The sequence below is a fragment of the Platalea leucorodia genome, assembly GCF_965183815.1.
Source record: "Platalea leucorodia genome assembly, chromosome: 1".
Classification (NCBI taxonomy): Eukaryota; Metazoa; Chordata; class Aves; order Pelecaniformes; family Threskiornithidae; genus Platalea; species Platalea leucorodia.
This window is the reverse complement of record NC_138823.1, coordinates 34,898,476-34,920,445: the sequence shown is the minus strand read 5'-3', so window position 1 is coordinate 34,920,445 and position 21,970 is coordinate 34,898,476. Positions and strand designations below refer to the sequence as shown.

The 21,970-nt window shown below is 38.6% G+C and overlaps 1 protein-coding gene across 1 annotated transcript; it reads left to right on the top strand.

Annotated features, from left to right (window-relative positions):
* Positions 1-215: 215 nt before the first annotated feature.
* Positions 216-20,898, top strand: PI15 (peptidase inhibitor 15; the record flags this gene model as incomplete). Its single annotated transcript, XM_082337880.1, has 5 exons — positions 216-488; positions 17,385-17,503; positions 17,787-17,919; positions 18,065-18,180; positions 20,763-20,898. The coding sequence occupies 5 exons, from the start codon at positions 216-218 to the stop codon at positions 20,896-20,898; spliced, it is 777 nt and encodes a 258-aa protein (XP_082194006.1).
* Between the last annotated feature and the right edge of the window lie 1,072 nt (positions 20,899-21,970).

Here is a 21,970-nt window from a genome sequence, read left to right as displayed (position 1 = left end):
ATTGCTCAGTAACACGTGTTCTGACTGGATTGTTTTTATGATTGAGCTGACAGACAGAATCATTTTTCTGATCACAGCCTGCCAATTCACTTTGTCTTTCTACCCAGATGTACAGAATCACATCTTTGACATCTTCTCTTCTACAGATCTGTTTTCTACTGCCCTGACTTAAAGCAGAGTACCTCTGTGGCCTGTCTTTCTCCTTTGACCCCAAAATGACAGTAATCGCTGCAATCAGTTGTGCTTTCTTGTTTTCCATTCTCTGTGAAACAAGTGCATTAGTGTTACCCAACTCCACTGACCTACTCCTGTCAAACAATAATTTCACTGACATTGAGACGGCCTTGGCAGCTCATCTGGACTCTGCAAAAATTCCCAAAGCCAGGCGGAAGCGCTACATTTCACAGAATGACATGATTGCCATTCTTGATTATCATAATCAAGTCAGAGGCAAAGTCTTCCCACCTGCTTCCAACATGGAATACATGGTAAGTAAACTTTGTTTATTTCAGAGTAAAACAAACTGTAAGTAAGTCAGTTGTTTCATTTTTGTAAACAAATGAGGTGAGGGTTTAGTTAAGTAGACAAATTATTTTTAACTGTTATTGTTTACTAAAATGTTCTTACATTTTTTGAGTTGCGTTAACTTAAGCAAGCAAAAGCTACATACTGAACTCTGAACCTCTTACTTGCCCTGTTGAATTTTCATTTCCATGAGTAGTCCCAATGAAGCTTCTGGGATGCAAGTAAATGAAGTTGTGAGTTAACTGCTTGTTGGCCTGAAGAATAGTATGTGATCACAACATGAGATTGCATGTGTTTAAAGTGCTAATCATTAGTAGCCCCATTGCTTTTGTGGAGTACACTGAAAGTCATTGCCCTGAGGTATGCAAAAAGATAGCCAATTAACCTTTCTCATTTCTTTCACACATAGTACTTTCGGAGACAATATGGTAAAATTGTGTTTGCAAAGTAATTCATCTGATGCACTGTTTCTCTCATGCTCATGTGTTTTACTTACTGCATATTGTCTGTGTGCACCTAATACTTTTATTTTTCCATCAAATACAGTGCTGCTTTTAAACGTTTCTCCAGTATGTAGAATTTCAGTGTGCTCAAAATGTTATGTTTGTGGCAAGCACCTTTTCCCCTTATTGGCAAATACTCATTATGTGAATTATCTGTTCCTGCAGGTATGATAAAAGTTATTCATTCACTGCGATTTCATACTTGGCACTACTAGCTAAAGCAGCGTGTTTGCTGTTTTATGCTCCAACTTTGAATGCATGCATACTGTTGACCTCTAATATTAAACATAGGTTGGCCAAGCAAAAATTTTTTTACCTTCTAAGTAAGGTATTCATACTGTTTTGAAAGCACAGACAAGTTGTGTCAGCAGCATAGTATCTGCTTAAAGTCACGGAGTTTCTCATAAGACAACAGATGGTTAACGGGCTGAGAAACAGGACACCATCAGCTTGACATAAAAAGGGGATAATAGTAATAACAACTCCTCCTTTTTAGCAGCTAATGACTAACAATTTGGACATCTTTCTATCACAGATGTTACCTAAATCTGGACTTGATCATATAATCTGCTTAGCACATCCCAGCATCACCTCAAAATGCTGAGTGCACTCAAAATGTTGCAGGTTGAAGGCCTGTTGCCATACCATAGGCTGAGTTTGAAGTTTGGTTAAGTGGAAAGGTCAGAGATAGAAAAAACAGAGAGGTCAGAAGTCAAGCTCAGTCATCGTTTTCATTGCTGTGCTCTCCACTGACGTTTCCTTTGATTCTGCATAAATAAACTTTGTTGTAACGTCTGAGGGAATGGCAGCCTACCATGCCCTTCCTTGGCTTGTGTGTTTTAGAAATATGCTCCTGCAGTTTGCTTAAGTGAAGCCAGCACCATGTCATATTCCCGAGAGTTTCGTAAGTGCAGTGTTCTTAGCCTGTTCTGTAAAAAACAAACCTTCAAAAGAGAAAGCAATCTTCCTTGATTAAATCTATTGTAATGCACTCATATGCATAAACTGCCAAGATTTTACCTATATTGGTTGGGTATTCTGCTGTAGTTTTGCTCTGCAATGGTACTGTGCAAGGTTTGATACAAAATCAAGACTGAAGCCGTGCTCTTTACAGCTGATATGCTATTCTTTTCCTTGCCCTGCTATTCTTTTCCTTGCCCTTCTTACTATTGCTTTTAGCAGTACCAACCAGCCATAGGATGTACCTGTGTTCCTGTCAGCATCAGCCCCATCAGTAGTCTCGAGGGCAAAGTCTAAGGCTTTCTTTTACGTTTGGTTTCCCAGTCTGAAAGTACTTTGTGACTTCATACTGCAGAATTCAGAGCAGCACCTCAAGCTACGTAGGTAATGATCCAGAGTGCAACTTGAACTTGGATCCCCAAGTGGTGGCCAACCCCTTTGCCTCCAATTCTCTTTCAGAATTTAGTCAGTCTGTGTGTGTCCCATGTAACTTCACAGAGCAAAAAAAGCCCAGTGAGCAACATCACACATAGTTTGCTCTGCTGTCTGGTTTGTAGCCACAGCATCATCTATTTATCAACTTCAACAGATTTATCATCATCAACTTTTTATCTCTGTGGCTACAGAAAGGCTTTGGTAGGAAGGTCTTGAAGATGACATGGTGGTGTAAGCCTTACCAAGACAGGGGACCCCTGTATCAGTAATGCCCATTTGATCTTGCTTAGTCCATTCTTTGGTCTCTGTATAATTTCAGTGTATGGCACAGCATCTGTTCTGGGGACATAAGATTGCTGCTCTTATATATAAAAGATGTTTCACTCAATATTCATTTTCATAAATAAGATAGCAAACACATTGTCATTACCAGCAGACAATGTATACTGTGCTGAAAGAATGTTACAGAGTGTGCGTTCCTGTCCTGAACACTATGGAAAAGTGCAGTGGTGGTGATGAAAGTGGCCTTTCCCATTTCCCCTAACAATGACTAAAAAGGATGTCACATGTCAGAGAGCTGGAATTACTCACAGATGCAGAAGATTGTGGAAACATCTTGTAAGTGTGTTGAAGTAGAGAAGGACTAAGCAGTTTGGAAGCACAAGAAAAAGATGTTTTCTCATCTTTTCTCTGTCCACAGTCATATTAAATTGTGTTTTGTTCTGTTTTCCTAATTCTGTTAGGAACTCTGTTCTTCTCATGAATGACTGTATCACATTCTCATTTCTGTACAGTTCCATTTGCTTTTTCTCTTCCACTGATAAGAACTTAGGGTTTAACAGTACGGGTTAGTTCTTGTGATTCCAGTTCTCCACACCCAACCTTTTTTGTGCTTTTCCCCTTGATACATTCTGCTCCTTCCCCTGATGCAGTCTGCTTCTCACATCTTGAGAATATCAATATATCTCTCATATCTTTCTCTTGGGATATTAGCACCCTATGAGTCAGACTTTAAAGTAGTCCTCCTTTTGGTTCGCATTCTGGTATTGCTGATGCCTTCAGCTGGAAGTTTTTCTGCAGGTACAAATCTAGAGTCAGTGCATATGTGAAGGAAAGTGAAAGAGAAAAGAAACAAGAACTTTCAGGCCTATAATGTAGAAGTAATGACCTCTTCTTTTAATATGGGTCTTCTTATGATATCCTTCATTCTTCTTCATCCTAAGACTGTCATTCAGCAATCTTTGCTTGTGCTCTAAAAGCTGATGCGATACCTGCAGAAAGAAAGATGACGCCATCCTTTTGACCTGACAAAGGGTGAAAATCATCCACTTGGCTTTGCATACTTTTTCTGGAGAAAGCAGAAAAGTTCCATAAAATTCATGATTCAGAAGAAGCGAGGTTTAGAATTACCTGCAGCTCTCTAGTGTGAAAGGTATGTAAATCTGGAAATACAGGCAATTCAGTGAAGAAGCAAATCCCTTTCTCTGAATGCCAGTTCTTTGGTACAGAAGCCTGTGTTGCCTTTCTGGAACATCTCAGCTACTTGGTAGGCCAATAAAGATATGTTGTCAGCTGAAATCTGAATCTCATAAAACATGTCATTTAGTATGCATTGGTACTATCTTTAGGCTCCCAAAACATTCATTAATGAAATACCTGTTCCTATGAGAATCAAATGTTGTTTTTACCTTCTCTACAATCATCCCCACTCAAGTAAGGGTTTTTAAAAAGTCCATATTGTCTTTGTTGTAACCCATGTCACCATGTGTATGCAAAACCTGGTGCTTACATAGAGGCACGCTCTTTACAGTTTCACATGCACCAAGCAGAAGCAAGTAAACCTGATATAGCTGGGCCTTAATGGGCGTTGAATACTGTCTTCCATGGCATTGCCATAGGCAAAGTGGGAAAATCTGTTCTAGTTAAGAGTACTCTGAGGTGATCTGAATAACTTGTTAAAGAGCCTTACTGAAAGACAAGGTGTGAGAGTAGTTCACTGCTGGCTTGCAGGGTGGGGTTCTGCATGGATGAGTCCTGACCCCAGTACTGATCAACACAGTCATTAGTAGACTGGCAGTAGCATGTCTGAAGTAGGATAGATGGAGCAGGATTGCACACTCAAAAATATGAAGCTGAATGTTTGTGGAATACTGTCTGAAAACTTTTTTTAAGAGCAGAAAAATGCTTTAGATAACTTGAACCTGCTTATGTATAGAAGATCTTCTTAAATAATTTCAATTCCTTTTTGTTCAGTGATTGCATGAATGCACTTTTATATTTGGGAGAATCTGCCCCTTGGTGAACATGTCACTTTGTAGGACTCAAGATAGTAAAAGATTCTCAGACTAGCCTGAAATGATTTAGTTTGGATACCCAGGAGTTATTTCCTGGCAACATAGCATGAAGATAGTTTCTCATGAGCTGGTGGCAAAGCAGCTGGAAGTGAATGGAGAATCTGAGCCTGTTAATCTTCGAGGAAATCCACATGAAAGACTGTGATAAAATGGACAAAGGAAATGAACCATTGTTCTAAAATAAAAGTAATTGTGTTCCAAAATAAATTCCTGTAGTTGTGTGAGGGAGTCCATGTGAGTCATGGGGGAAATCTGTGCACTCTGTATGGCCCAGTGACACTCTTTGCTGAGGTGATGAATTTGGAGACTTTGATTCCTGTCCATGAAGATCTGCAGACAACTTACAAAGTCAGGTCAGAGAAGCAAGAAAATAGCCCACTTACTTACTTAATCATCACAAATGTAAATAACTGCATTATTATTTCACTCTTAAATTTGAAAGTCTTGATAAAATTTTCTTGCTGTTAGGGTGATCTTAAAAATGCTTTGTGAATGTGCAATAGGTGATGGGTAAGACAAAATGAAAAAAAAAAAAAAAACAAAACCCTACTTCAGGTTTTCCAAAGACCTATTTAATATCTAAAGCCTTTCATATGGACATGGAAAAAGTGAGTTAATTTGGTTTTCTCTCCAATTCCAAAGCATTTCTGATAAATAAGCTTCTCAACTTGTTTACCTATTTTTTGCTGTTGTCAGTGTGGTTTCTTGCAAACCATTCTAAATCTTAGAGGACATTTTGTTCTTGAGTTGTTTGCCCTGGCTCATCTACATGGTCCCACTGAAATCATCCATGTCTGTGAGTAAGAATTTCAGGGCTAGTTCCTTCAAGATTTATGTCTAATGAGTTGGATAGGATCTCTTAATTCATATAGTTTATCCCTGCCCTTTTGCAGGACTTCCTTCTGCATTAAATACATATGGTTTTCATCTTGTCTACTCCTGAACACATACAGTGATGCTGTCTCAGTCACATCTCTTGGCAAATATTTTACCTTAGGAATAGAAATGATTTCCAAATGTCTAACCTAAATATTTCCCTCTAAAACTCAGATAATTAATCTTTATATGCACTTTTTAACTGCCCAATAGAATTTCTCTCCTTTTTAATTTAAAACACTACCTTTTACATATTTATTGACAGTTCTCTTGGCATTAATTAAGATGCATGCATGCATATAATGTTTCCTTGATTTCCATGTGCGTGTCTTAACAATACTTCTGCATATTGGAGCAAATTACAGTTGCACTCTGTTTACAGCTCCTTTGTTAAATCAGTGAACAGCACCCTTAAGTGTCAAAGCAGATTAGGCCCATCATTTTAACTATGCATGTTTAAAGACACAAGTGCCATAATGCAATGGAGAATTTACTCTAGAAGTTACTGGCAGCCTACTTTTTCCACTGAATAGCCCTGTTCTCTTAAATCCTATATACATGGTGAAGGTTGAAATAAGTAATCAGACACTGAGTCAGTGTACAAAGATCTTAATCTGCTTTTCATCATGCCAGAGCACAAAGTAAATCTAAGTATAGTCCACTCCATTCTTCTGGGAGGAGAGATATCAACGAGCTTGGAGCTTCCCCAGTGTAGTCCACCTATCCCAGTTTGCCATGGCTTTTAGCTTGTTCTACGCTAGGAATTCAAAAGTGAGGTGAGAACAAATGAGAAAGGGTGTAATGGTGAAATGTGTTCACAGGTTCCAGTTTCTTACTCATACCACCTGAGTTTCTGTTTAGCCAACTGAGTATGTCCCTTCTGCGTGGTGCCATAACGCAGCACCAGGAGTGTCTGAAGATCATGGGCTAATGAATTCTGGAATATCATTCCTCTCAGAAAATTAGAAGAAACCAGAAAGAACTGATATGATTTACATGGTTACAGTTAGGGGTGTCTGCATAACAGCTTTGAAAGGAAGCAGTCATTATACAGCATACTCCGACTTTCTCTGCAGTGGAGGCAAAACATGGCAACTGACAGTAAACTGAAAGAGAGCAAGAGTAGATGGAGCTTACTTTCTGCTAATTTTGGCACAATAGAGTTACCTAGATCTCTTTTGCCTCACAGGTGAGTTTATCTACTTATCTATTTCCTATTACACCACTGTCAATAATGCGGCACTGTACCACCCATTGGATGCTGCCCATTTTCTAGCAGAGTTTCATCTACAAAAGGCTAGGAACCCTTGTTCAATCTCAGTAACTAAACTGGTGTTCATCTAGGCTTAAATCAAAGTGGATGCTAGCTATAAGAAGTACAAAAGCCATCAGTTATGTTCAGAGTGAAGACCTGTTTAAGAGTTGAACAGAAAGGACTTTTCCTGGAAAGCGCTCCTTGAAAACTCTGAAGAACTTCCCCATAAATGCTATTGTTGATAAATATTGTGATAAAAAATTACTGTGTTAAACTTGCCTTGGTATTAGAGCTCCTTTCCAATGTTTTATGCATAAGAATTTTAAAACGTCCATCCTGATGGTGTTTTAGAAGAGAATATTTACATTATTTAAATTTAGTATTAGCAGAAAGCCTTCTAGGAGTTTAAGCAAACAAAAAACAACCTAGTAAAGTCTCAGATAGAAAAGCAGCCTGCCCAGAGCTCTCAGAATTAGACATTCCTTTATTATTAAATGTAGCACCTCTTGAACTTCTTGGCTAAAAACAGAGACAGGGCATTTTTCACAAGAATCTTGATCCAAAATACACAGTACTTTGTTTCATACATGAATGGAGATGATAGTAACCTTAAACCTCTCAACATTTTTATCCTCTTTCTGTACCTGAAAAGAAAATCTGAAAAGAAGAATAGTCTATCCAGGTCTGTGGAAACGTGTATCCTAAAGACAGCAAAAGATGGAAACCCCAGGATAACCACTTGTTTGCTTTTTGTACGCAGAATACTGTCTCCAGCACAGGCACCTCAACGTATGAATGCATCTGCACGTGCCCTGAAATGGGTTTTTGAGGTCTATTTTAACTCAACTGAGAATGAACTGGTTTTGCATCTCTATCTGTGCAGTGATATCTGTTAATCTGTATCACGAGAAAGAATCTTAAACTGAGCTTTCTTCTGAGAATAAAGAACTATTGTTCTTATTCTTCATCCTGCAGAAAGAAGAAGCTGCTATGTATTTCTTTTGTGTCATGCTGCCATATATTTCAGTTAGAGCTACTTAGAAAATAATAAGTATTTTCTTTGAAAACTTTTAAAGAAATTAAGCACATTTTTTGTTTTAATGAAACACTTCAGTGGTTAGTAACAAAAAAAGTAAAAAATGTGGATTTTTTTCATATAGAAGAGAAACAAAACACCACAAAGAAATATATTTTTCATTCACATTTTGTGGTTTTGAGAAAAGGCAATTTGCTCTGATTGTATTTAAAATTATAGAGGTCAGGCACCTTCCTCATCAGACTTATGACCAATTGTCAGGGTGACATGGAGCTAGACAAAGTTTGGTCCTTTTTGTTACCACTTCTGAGATAAGCTCTTGCCAACTAAAATATGCCTTGCAGTAGGTTAGCAAAGCATTGAATATTTTAAGATATGTAGCTCTGATATTTAACTTTTCCAAAAGCTAAACAAATAATAACATATCAGGGAAGCTTATTGTTATTAAATCTGACAGCCTACCAATTTTCTTTGTTTCTTATTGTTTAAAAGCCTGGTGCCAAACATGAAAAGAAATGCGGACAACCTTTAGAAGAAACAAATTGACTGTTAGCAGTGGTCAATCTTCAAATGATAGCACCTTGAATTTGGACCAAATAGACACCCAGGAATATAAACTTCTGTATAAAATATAGGCTTGAATTTTCATAAGAAAAGAATTTCTGGCAATGAGGTTTCTTGGACATCTGTCTGGTGATGCCCTGATTACTATAAGACAAACCTTCTAATACTGAGCCCTTCAGAAGTGTGAATCAGATGTTTGGAGGTTTGGTTATGTGAGAGTAAATTGACTATAAAACATTACACAATTTTACTTTGAGTTGCAGTGGAGTATTGGACAAGCAGCTTGATGTATTAACCCTCTATTTATTTGCAAAAGAATGAAGTACAGAACTGTGATTCCCATCAAGATTTTTTTTGTCTAGGGGGTAGACTTTGGCAATTTTCTGTGTAAACTTTTTAATTAGTACCTAATGCATTTGGGAAAGGACTCGCGGATGTGGTAAGCAGCAATTACAGTATGCACAGTAAAATTTCTAACAGGTGGCAGTTGAGAGCAAAAAGTATTCATATTCTTAGAGAGAGAGAGACAGCCTAGAGTCCAAATGATCTCAGAGCCCAAATAAATATATAAAGTTTGCCAAATCTGTCTATAAATTCCAATGAGCTCATATGTTTTCATCACACAGTATGTACTGAAAAAAGTGAAGGCAAAGAGACGAGGCTCTTTCAGTCACTCTGCTGAAAAAGCATGCAGGCAGAAGGGCTGGTGGGTTGTTTTATTAAGCTTTGTGCCAGATTTGGGGTAGCGGACATGGTGGGGGGTCCTACAGAAAGTCTCTGAACCTGAAAATGCTACAGGTTTGACTATAAAAAAGAGAAGGGGAGAAGTTGTGCAAGAGGGACTCTTGTGTGCCCTGCACACTGCTGTGGGATTTCTGAGAAATGGCCACTGCACGTGCAAGCAGTACGGCCGGTGCAAGGCTGGATGGCTGAATGACCCATGAGGACAAGACCTGCATGTTAGAGGGTAGCAGCCTACATCTGCTAATCTGCTCTGGGACTTGCACTAGCAGCTGTGGAGTGCAGCTGCACAGATGGGCTGGAGATGTCGGATTTCATCCCTCAGCTTCCCAACATTTTTCTCACAGGAAGAAATTGCTTGAATTGAGGTTTTCTTCTTTCCCACTTGCTGCCATTCTGGAAGTAAGAACTTCTAATCTTCAGCTGGGCAAACAAGCAGAAGCTCAGTGCTAATGGAGAATAAAATCAGAAGTCTGAAGTAGAAAGGTTAATTTTTTGACTGATCACTGCTAAAAGAAGGTCCTACTGGCCACCTTTCTGAGGTGCGTAGGAGCCACTGTGGATTTGTTTGTGCCAGACAACAATCAAGATGCTAATATGAGTCCCCAGTAAACATATATTAATGACAAATAAGATGCCAAAACTGGCAAACGAATTGCCACTTTCTATTACTGCAAAATGTGACAGTGTGGCCATGCAGCTGTATTAAAATTACATATCCCAACATTTAATTTGCAATCTTATCACATAACTACAGTTGTGTAAAGAAGCTGTTGAGGAGAGTGAGTAAAACAGCATACTTCACATTTTCACTCTGGATTTGTGCTCAAACCTGTACCTGGTGCTTGCCATTCCCGCTGTACAGTCGGTGGCAGCCAGCTGATGGGATAGTCTCACTGCGGCTGCCGTGGCGTTACGAGCAGCAGCCCTCGCCCAATGGACACGCAGGGAATTTGTAGCAGGGTAGTGAGTGACTGGGATGTGTATGTTTTGCTTAAAGTACTTGAAGTACACTGAGAAATATGCAGAATATTATACTAGCTGATATGTCATATTAAAAAAAAAAAAGAACAAAACCAAACAGTAAAGTACTGAGGGCTGCTGCTGGTATTTAATATTCAGAGCAATGCCCTGCTGAGGTTCTCTTGTACTCTTGTGCAAGTGAGGGGAGCTTCCTTGCTACTGGCAATAAAACTCAGCCAGGAAAGTTTAGGGATTATGATGGCAAGAGAAGATGGTTCTGTATTTCTTGAATGCTTTAAAATGATCATTAGCAGACTCCCTAGGGCACCAGGTTAAAAACATATCTTTATGGATTCCCCAGTTAGCCCATATCTTCTATCTAGCAATCTGTCTACTGGCAATCTCAGAGAAGGAGCGCTCCTACTTCTTACATTTTTTTCATATTTTCTTTGCGACAATGAGGGCTGTAAAGTTAAATGCTTCTAAAAACATCCAGTTTACACACAGATATCCACACAGAATGAGAAAAGCATTAATACAGTGTATCACTGTGTATTCTGCTCCCTTTGTATTTAGATCACAAATTCTTGCTACCTTTTGCTATTAATAACCATTTCAGAGTACTTGCAGAGAAGAGGAGAGTTCATTGCCATTTGCTTCAGTAATGATGTTTCTCTCTCAGGCAACAAGGTGTGCATAAAGATATAACAGTACTAAGTCAGATATTTTCTTTTGTCACGGGAAATCTACATTCTGAACTTCAGGGAAGGTATCATCTGATTAATCTGAAAACAGATTAATTTTTGTCTCTGAAAATCAGGAAATCAGGAAAAAAATGAAATAAAAAAATGTTTCAGCTTTCTCATGGAAAGTCATCCTTGGCTAAATGGTGATCCCCATCTGAATAATACTTCTCCTTTCTCCACACATTGCATAATGATGAACCAGACTACCAAAGGGTAGGTTGATATTTGTTTCTCACTCTCCATATTTGCCAGGAATAATGGATCTTAACTTCCTCTTCTTCCAAATTCTGAACTTTAAGAACAACTTACAAAGGGGTGTAATTCCAGGTGACAGTATTAGTCATTCTTTCTCAGGTGTGGCATCTCTAGTGGGGGGAACTAAAACATTAGTTTTCAATTTACCTTTTCAGCTCTAAAGATATTACTGGTTTAAGTACCTGTTTTACTTGGGAGGTATGCTACTGCTTGAAACATTACTTTTTGTCTACCTGTAAGAAAGCTGAAATAAACATTTTATCTGCATGTACCTTATTTTTACTTTTGAAGTAATGAGTCATCAGAAAAAGACAATGTAACATCACTCTTAAGGAAAGTAAATGCAGTAAAGTGTTGACAGATCTTACTGATGACTTTGGAAGAAGCCAGTAATTGCTTTCTGTGGCAGAAAAAAAAAAAATCACATCATGTTTTCCAGAATTTATCAATCAGATCATAAATCTGAGGATAGGTATCAGCAACATAGAAAGTGAAAATTATGAATTGTCTTTCTTTTTTTCTTTGACAGTGTGTTGAATAGATGTAATAAGAATGGATGCCCATTTTGATCTTTATAGAGCAGCCAGATTTTTTTTTCCATTTTAAAATTATGAAATGTTGAAATTCTGCTTATTTTTCAAATAGTGAGGAGATATCCTCTTGCAGAAATGGGAAACAAGTCATTAACATATTCTGGCATACATAAAAACAATTCAGGAATATAAAAGTTTTACACTTGCAAGGGTAGGGATTGTCTGTTTTTAAGAAAAGCGTCCATCAAGGGTCTATGTGAGGTTCCACACACAGATCATCTTACTGAAACAGGTTAATTTAAGGAAAAAACACAATCATGTCATGAGCTTCACTGATATCCAGAGGTCCTGAATCAGACCCTACACAAGAAAAATATTTAGTTTCCTAACCTTTATGTAATTACACAGTACAAATATTATGAAGCCAGACTAAAAGGACTCCAACCTGTTGTGCAGTGAAACTGAGAGGTGCTCCATGATCCTTAAGGAGAGTCTGACAGGAACTATTTCATCTAGTCATACTGAAGGCCTATAGTGAATATATGCCCCCGCTTTAATAAAGGTACAGATCCCAAATGACAGTTCCTTGATACCGTCAAGATCCCGGGGCCTGATGTTTCATTAGCACCAATGATGGGCTCCAAACCCTGATAACACTGCTTTGAATCCCTGCTCTGTTTTAGTCAGTGTAATTTAACCATGACTTCATATGACCATCATTCACAGATGTTCTCGGCAAAGTTTGCATGTTCAGGCTGTGCTAATAGATGTTGCAGTAGTGCATTTAAAACTAGGAATATGAAACTTTTTACTTTTCAAGTAAAAGTACCACAGGGTAAATGTATCCAGAGTAACAATATGTTTGCAATAATACAGCAATCCTTTAGAAAGTTTGCGGTAAGAACAGGTGATTTGGATTAAAAGCTCTCCATTAAATTTGTTTTGGTAAACTTGTTCAATGTTTTCTACTTACAGATAAAGTAGTGAGGTTGCCTTCAGCTTTGCCTCCTGTTCTGCAACAGGGTTTGCCCCCTAAGACATGTGTTGAGCAGGGTGTTAAGGGAAAGCTACTCCCTTTAAACAATTGATATTAGGAGTACAGTTTTGACTGTAATAAGAATGAGCAGAAGAAACGTGTTTCTAAGTTCAAATTATAGTTGAAAATGGTTACGTACATCATTCCTCAAATTAAAGCATAGCTATCCATGTAGGAAGGGAACAGCCAATTATTTTACAACAAATGCTGGGGACAGATCTTTGTAATATTGTAGTTGCTTCTCTTCTTTTTCATCATCATAATGTTTATTCAGCTTCATCATCATTTTAATACCTAAGAGGATAGTTGTGACCTGGATCTCCTGTTCCAACAAAGTTGTTCCAACAAATAACAAAAGGGCAACTCCATCCCTTCTACATATAAATTATCTAAGAACAACTGGGAGACAGCTATAGAAACAGCCATAGAAAGGGAGGGTACAAGGGAACTGTGACTCACAACATTAAAAGGCTTCCCTTGGGGAAGGAAGCTCGCTTTTTGGGCTTCAAGGAATTTTTTTCAACATTAAAGAGATTTTGTTTTACACTCCATTGCGTGTTAGACATTATAGGAATGAAAAAATTTATTTTACTATTTGTTTACAGAGTGAAACAAACATAAAAAACGTCTTAGGTGAAATTCTAGCCTCACTGACAAAATTCCCGCTGACTTTATTAATCCCGTGTAGAAGCACTGGCCTGTTCCCTGTATTCAGTCTGCTTGACAATTTTCAAGTGAAGTGTAGTTTTGCAGTGTAGTTTTGCAGGGAGCAGTGCAGAGAGCACAGTCGAACAGCTTTCTAGGAAAACAGTCTTTGGCTGAGGAAAGAAAAATAAATTGGCCAAAGGATGTTCACTTTAAGTTGCCAGTGGAAGTGTGGTGAGACGCTTTAACTCTATCGCAGCTCAGTTAGGCCCAGTTGAGTAGTGCGGAGGGTTTACATGCTGGACCAAATCAGTGATCTGGAGAGTTTGGGGGGGGATCTTTATCCTGGGTGGAAGGAAGGTGACTGCTTCCCCAACTACTAACGACCTAGCAAATGAAGATTTGCTATCCCTAGGGAGAGAATGAGCATAGTTTGGCACTGGGAGTTTGCATGATTAGCATTTGAGGATGAGTCACCTCCTCAGATCTTGACCCACTGAGTATGCAAATCTTTCTCGTTTTTCCCTTTTGCAGTTTTGTGTTCATGTCAAGCAGCTTTCTCTAACATGTTTAATAGAAACACTGGATTGGCCATCATTTCAGAGTTTATAGTTTTGTTTATCATCACACTGTTTTTTTAAACTCTTTGCTAATTACCTTGAGATTTTTAATTTCTCCTCATACAGAAACTGTCTCTTTGGCTTTCAAGTTACTTCAGTTTCTCTTTTTAGGATATTTTTCTATTTCTTTATATGCTATTTACCTATGTACAACAATGAAGCCTCATGGGCTCAAAAATTTAAATGTCTTTGCTCAGTTCTCTTACATGCCCAAAACAGGGGACTGAACTGGGATACAAATTAATACAAGTGTGGACTCAGGATCAGGCTTCTTTTGAAAGGGGTCAACTAATGGTACAGTCTCTTACAGTTTAGAAGATTTTAGGTCATTATGAGGTAATAATTTTTCTGCTTCAGCTTATATTAATTATTTGTCTTTTCTTGTGGGGGTGATCTAGAGCTAGTCCTAGAGGGACTGAGACCACCTTTTCTTGTAGGAAAATAAAATAAAATAAGGAAGGTGAAGCACTTCATCTTCTCTCATGAAATACAAATGATTTACATAGCAGGAGTGGACTCTATACAAAGGCTTTTCACCAGCCTGCTAATGAAGGAATGGAGGAAATTAAAAGATGCTGCATATGGTCCCCTCCCCCTTATTCCTTATTCAGTAGTTATTTTCTTTCTCTTTCTCTCTTTTTTTACGTTTGCCAAAAATTTCATATGTCCAAAGAGTGGTCAAGAATGAATAGACAATGGAAAGCAGAGCACACTGTGTATCACAGTAATGCTTACCTGCCAAACCCACAACTTTTTAACTGAGTTTCAAACAACTCCCTGAAACTTTACCAAGCAAATGCTGCAGATGATTCCTGAGAACCAGAAAATGAAGCTGAGGAGAAATGAAAGTGGACTGGCAATGCCCTCACTGTCCGAGGCAGGGGCTGTGCCTAGTTTAGAGAGAGCATTAACAGTAAAAACCTGATCCAGTCTTCACATTTCTTTCAGACACCTAACATACTATTTTGCAAGGCAATTTAGTACGTGAAAATATGCTAGATGGAAATCAGGAGCTCGGTGCTATTTGTGCAAATACAGTACACATTTAGATTATTGTGGGACTGCAGCCAGGTCGCTTGGGAGCAAGCACGCAAACCTCATGTTCAGCCTCCTGGCAGGGAGCACTCGTGCCAGAAGCATGATTAATCCCAGCAAAGGAGGGTGTTTATGGGGTGTCACAGTCCTGGCGGAGCTGCCCCTTATGGATGTACACCAGGCAGCTGTGTTTGGACCCACACGCTGGATCCATGTGCACCCCCATTCCCCTGGGCCTGGGCAGGCTCCAAACACTGACTGTGCCCCTGGCCTCTCAGGCACACTTCCCAGGCACACTTTTATGCTTGTACCTATTGTTGCCCCCTCTTTAAGCCCTCTTTTTGGGACCACTGATGTAGCACAGAGATTATAAAGGGTTATTTGTACGCTGGCCACATGCAGCTAATTGGCTTAACGTCAGAGATACAAAGCAGAACAAATGTCTGTAAACAGTTTTCTTCTTCTTGGGCCCTGGAGCTTTTCCTGGGTTTTGGATGGTGCCATAGCAGCCCCAGGTCCCCTCTCTTGTACCCTAGTGCTCCAGCTTAGCCTTCTCTTCCCAAGTTATAGACTTATCTCTAACTCCTCCGAGAAACTCCCTTCATTTTTCAGAGCTGAAGTCAAAGTATTCCCTGGCTTGAAGACCATTCCTTCTTAGCATGCTTCTTCCTAACAATTCTCTGTTTTGTCCTTTTACTGGCAATTTGCTTTGACTTTGTTCTGGAGTCTTTTACAAACAGGTGTAAAGTAAATCTGCTGTGCTTCAAGCACCATCCATCTTACTTTCCCTGATGTAGTTCCACTTGAATGGAAGATCATTTGCATTAAGGGTTCATATTGATCTCTCTCGCACTTTTTCAGCTTTAATCTAGGAAGTACCTCACCCACTCCATATTGTCAAAGGCTTGGTTCAATGATACAGCAATTTCATACAATTTTCTCAATTTTTGTCCTTTTCACTTAGAGAAATTTCACAAACTACCAGACAGAGTCAGGGCATGAATTACTGTCCTAGTCCATGATTTGTGGTCAGTCTTTTCACTCTGCAGGTTTGCAAAATTAAAACTATGAATTCAGTGTTAGAAATCATTATTAGCTCATAGAACTGAAAATATTTGTGATGTGGAGCACCTTATCCTTTGATAAGTTTATTTCTGACTTTGCCTCTTATTTTGTACCTCAGGGAGCATACTCTTTATTTCATAGCCACTCAAGATTTATGAGTTTGGGTCTGTGTTTAGAAAGCAGCGATGAGCTGGGTAGGCAATTTTACCACATTCTGTTCCTGCCTTTCTACCTACATTCACTAAAACTGTCCTTCACTGAAACAGTCCACTCAGGGTATTCAAAATGCACATCTAATTCCAGGATCTAGAGCCTACTTGGGTATCACTCAAACACTAAAATATACTAGAATTTGTGTGTACTTGTAACATAACAGTGAGATATTCTTCATCTGGAGCTCCAGTGGTGCAGTAGGTTCTATTGCTGATATCTCCATTATTGCTGAGGCAAGCCTATTTGCTGTGGAGAAAACAGTGGAGTTACAAATCAAGCATGTAAGTGAGCAGGAAAAGCATATAAAGGAGACTGTTTAAGTTCACTTGTCATGTTCCTACTGTTAGAGGACAACTTAAGAAGTCAAATTGTCTCTTCTTACAGAACTGTTATCTTGTTATTCCGGGCAGGGAGCAATGTCAGCTCCCATGCAGAATAAAATGATGAAACTCGTACCACACCTGGAAACTATCCATAGTCTTTGCCTTTGTGGAATCCCTTTTCTTCACCTTGTGGCCTCAAATATGAAAAGCTGCCACACACACTCTCTCTGGCTATAGATACTCCTGAGATCCTATTTGAAATGTGTTGGGGTTTTGCGGGGTATGTAATACCTGTGCTGAATTATTCTTCCCTGTGTGCCTCTACTTTACTTTAACTTCCATCTGAGTCCCAGCCAATGTTTCACTCCTCTCCACACATGGATCTCATCAACACAGAAGGGAAAATAGTAGGAGAATGCCTGTTCAGGGAAGGGCTTTTCCAGAAAAAAGGGAGAGATCTGAATACTTGGCTTCCTCTGATGATGTGGGTGGGAATTCTGCCCAGCGTTAGGGCAAATCCTGCTAGATCCTGTACATGCTGCCCCACAGTTTCCTGAATTCAAGAGCTCTCTGCCTAGGTTACAGATCTGATGTGTTATGATAGTTTATTTGTGACTTAAGATACTTGCTTCTTGTGTTCTTGCACTGTGATCACTATTTGTTTTTTCTGTTCTATTGCTAAGGATATTTTCTTTTGTCAGGTTTGGGATGAAACTCTCGCCAAATCTGCAGAGGCCTGGGCTGCTACATGCATTTGGGACCATGGACCTTCCTACTTACTGAGATTCTTAGGCCAGAACCTGTCTGTAAGAACTGGAAGGTAGGCAGATACCTTACAAAACAGTTATTTTGTCAGCCTTCGAACAGCCTTTGAGATCCAGATCTTAGACTGATGCAAGTGTCATCCAGTATTCTAGCAATGATTGATATCCATCTATGTTCATTTGGCTTAAGAGTATTATTGCTTAATACTGTGCCCCTAGTGATGCATGGAGAAATGTCTGTTTAGGTGACTTGCATCAGAGGGATGAGCAGCAGAAAGTTCCAAAATACCTAAATCTAAAATTACATGTTTTTTCTTTCTGTCTTTTAAACAAACCCAGGTATCAATCTATTCTCCAGCTGGTAAAGCCGTGGTACGATGAGGTGAAGGATTATGCTTTCCCTTATCCTCAGGATTGCAACCCCAGGTGCCCCATGCGATGTTACGGACCCATGTGCACCCATTACACACAGGTTATATAAATTCCATTCTTCTATTCAAAATCTACCGTCCAAAGCTGGACTTTTCTGTGATGTATTTATAGCTCTCTCTCACATAAATGTATATATATATATTTCTTTTCAATTTGGACTTCACCAATAACAAATATTTATTCAGATGGTTTGGGCCACTTCCAATCGTATAGGCTGCGCAATCCACACATGCCACAATATGAACGTCTGGGGATCTGTTTGGCGACGAGCAGTTTACTTGGTATGCAACTATGCCCCAAAGTGAGTTGCTTTCTTTTAATATTGTTTATTTTTATACTTCATGCATGTTTTCATCCTCCTTTTTCTGCAGCTTGACCTCTATTTGTGCTTTTTCTGTGGGCTGCTCCTTCATTCTAACTTTACATCTGAACATACAGAAAATGCATGACTTTTTTTGGTATACAAGGAAGAAAAGGAAATAACTTGATGTGTATGGAACAAACCCAAACACTTGTTTTCTGTTATTGTTGATATTATTATTATAATTCTTTTTGTCTTCCTCCTTTGTGCTGACTCCACTTTACTTTCAATTCCTTATTTCTTCACTCTGTTTTATATACTCATGGTGAGCTAGACTTCCTCAGGTAAGCAATCCTACTGTAGATCAGGCCCTTGATTTACTGTGAACACATGCTGTTGCCCACAAGATACCTTTGCTTGTGGCCATGCTGCATAAGGGCATCCATATCATAGGTTTCCTACAAAGTCTATCATGTACCTAAGCTCAGTGTCTACAAATCTCATCTTCCCTTCCATATTAGGGTCCTTCAAAGTATAGGTCATAGACACCCATAGGTGGCCCTATACCAAGTAGCTGTGCAGAGATCTGTGTTAGGTTGAAATGAAGAAATGAATTTCTCCCAGCATTTCCTAGACATCATCCCAAGTTACATCTGGGTGCAGAATGAATCAATAAAATGTGGCTCTGGAAGAGCTTCGATTTGAGGTCTGGTTTGGACCAGTGCTTCAAAAGCAGCACGGACAGTGTAAATGGCTGGTTTCTCTGACTGTATAATGTTAGGAAAAGCCATACTTCTGTATAGGAATCTAAGTATAATTAATTGAGCATGTTTTCCATAAACTCTCAGTGGCACAAGTCCATTTGTGGTGAAGAATATGCAAGAATATGTCATCATTCTAGTTGTTACATGAGTAAAAGAATTTTTAAAGATTTTGCAACTTAAAAAAAGATAGGATTTAGTAAGAAAACTGACTTGGGAAAAAACACTTCTGGAAATCAAGGAGATTTCTCTGTCCTTTTGTCTTTAATATCTACTAGAAAAGGGTGGTAAGAAATGAATGTGAGGGAGCAAAAAACAAGCAGCAAAAATTGTATCTGACTTTTAGCTCCACAACATGAACAAAGTGGAAATAAAGTTTATAAGAGAAACCCAAATATTATGTTTCATATATCTCCATTTGAAAAAAATATTTAAAAATATTAAAAGTTACAAACTTCCTAGAATATGTCTCTGAAGGAGAAGGGAGTGAATATTGCAGCCCCAACTTGAGTTATGAAGTTTGGAATTTGGCAAAGATTTAGGATTTAGAACTCCAATAATTTTCACTGATGCCATGCTGTAATGCTGAAAAATATCTATGCTTCTGAAATCAGGAAAAAAAAAGTTAAGGAAGATAATTACAAAGTTTAGAAAGGCCCTGCAGCTGGTTATCTAACGGACTCACACAAATCAGCCACGTGTTGCATAGAAAATGAAGGAGGAGTCAGCTTTCAGCAAACTCTTTCTGGATTTCCATATCTGTTATCAAACTAAATATATTTCCTGAGCACTCAGTCTGCTGTACCCATTTGGAAGAGAAGTAGGAATGAGGAAATTATTTGAGAGATTCCTACTTTCTTCCAAGGCACAACCCAGACCAGGACTTTTGATCCAATGTTATTGGCTGGGAGGTGGGGGATGAGAAAATGTTTCATAAATAATTGCATTACTCACTGCTATACCACATCACATGCGAACTAGAGGAAAGTTCTTTGCTCAGTGAGACATAACATTTAAATAAAAATCTAATTTTAACTTACTTTCTGCCTACATCACAAGTGTTACATGAATCTCAAAAAGCCTGGGGTTTATAAAAGCACCTAAAAGTCTGGATGCGTTTTTCAGATGTTCCTAGATCTTTCAGAGTTACCTCTTTTCACATGATTACTCTCCAGACTTGTACCCCTTTCCCCCCAGGCTCTATTACCCAGCTCTGCTCACCAGATGGGAGCACTTCTCCTCCTCCCGTTAACACCTATGAGACCCCTACAAATGCCCAAATACAGTTCTTTTTAATACATTACTGGTGGGAATAGTTTTCATCTTCCCTTTTCTCTAACCACAGGTAGTGCAACCTAACAATAAGATTTCGCTCAGTTTGTTTTTTCACATTCCAAAAACAAGCTTTTAATATAATGGCCAGACAAAAAAGTGTTCACCTTGCACCAATGCTTATGTTGCTAATTTCTCATAAATATAGCCCTCCTGTAAAAAATACTCTGTCCCAGGCTTGGAGAGTCAAAAATCACATGGTTGTAGCAAAAGCAAGAAGACTGGGACTTCACCACAGAGACTAAAGGATATGGAATGGACCACTGGCCTGGGTTGACATGGTCATTCTCCCGCTGGTTTTTGGGAATCAGTAGATTAATATTTGTCAGTAACCTACAGAAATATATTAATGTATGTTTTCAGTAACAGGGCATTTATAGGATATCACTGAAGACATTAACTTTAATCACTCAGAACGAGTATGGTTAATGATTTTTTTTTCTTCTTCACTGAAATTACTAAGCATTCTTTTTGCTTTTATATTTTCAGGGGGAATTGGATTGGAGAAGCACCATATAAAGTAGGAGTCCCATGTTCGGCTTGTCCACCAAGCTATGGAGGTTCTTGTACCAACAACCTTTGTTTCCCAGGAGTAACATCAAACTACTTATACTGGTTTAAATAAGTTAAGGTTTACATTATTTTTAAAAAAAAAAAAGAACATGGATGAGTAACAAGAAGCTTGTATATTGAATTTTGCACATATTATATATAGAGAGATATTGTAATAATACTCTGATGTTTTCTTTTTGTATGCTTTTGTATAATTAGCTTTCAAAGTATAGTATAATTTGGTTTTAACACTTTGGGATTTAAAAGACTCACATTAACCCTCTTAGATTAACATTTTGTTAAAGGAGAGCAAACTAATTTTCAACTTAGCAAGTGTAGCTTTCTGAAGGTTAAGGTCTATTAAAAGCACATTAAAAGATAGAATATGACTTCCTTTTAAAAATAATAGCTCCAGAAAGAGAAGGGTCATTGTTTAATACTGTGCTTTAAAAATGGAATGTGACATAGAAAGCAACAAATTGTCCTCACGATCCCGGTGGTTCCTCCCATTTACACATGTGCTTTCACCTGCAATGTCAATGGGACTCTGAGCAGAGGAAAACATATGTGCAAGAGAAACTGCAGGATCTTACCTACCTCATGCACAACATCAGTTCATTTATGGCGTTCCAAGAGTTCAGCACACAGCTGCTGCTATCATCAACAATGCCTGTGTGCAGACAGGAAAATTAGAGAGAATGAGGAACCACACTGGACAAGATGCAGTGGCTGTTAACTCACATGTCTAAAGTCTTAACTAGATAGAAAGCTACATCACTTTAAATATACTGGTATAATAACACAGCCTAAGTCTACCTTCCTGTGTTTCTGAATAGTCATAATGGTGTAATGGTGCTGTGCAGCAGTGTATTTATTCTCACACAGGAAGATAAAGAAATACATTGCTACAAAGCAACATATATCAATACAAGACATCCCTACTGTCTTTTACACTATAAGTTTGCCAGTATATGTGCTATCCCCTTGACTGAAACAGCCAGGTGAAACTTTCAAGGAGAGATCAGACATAAAAGTAGAGAAGAGGATTTCCAAATAAAAGACATCAGGCAACTTTAAAACTTCATAGAGATTTGTGACAAAAATTTCAAATTTCTAAAGCAATTGGCAGTGTCCTTTAAAATATA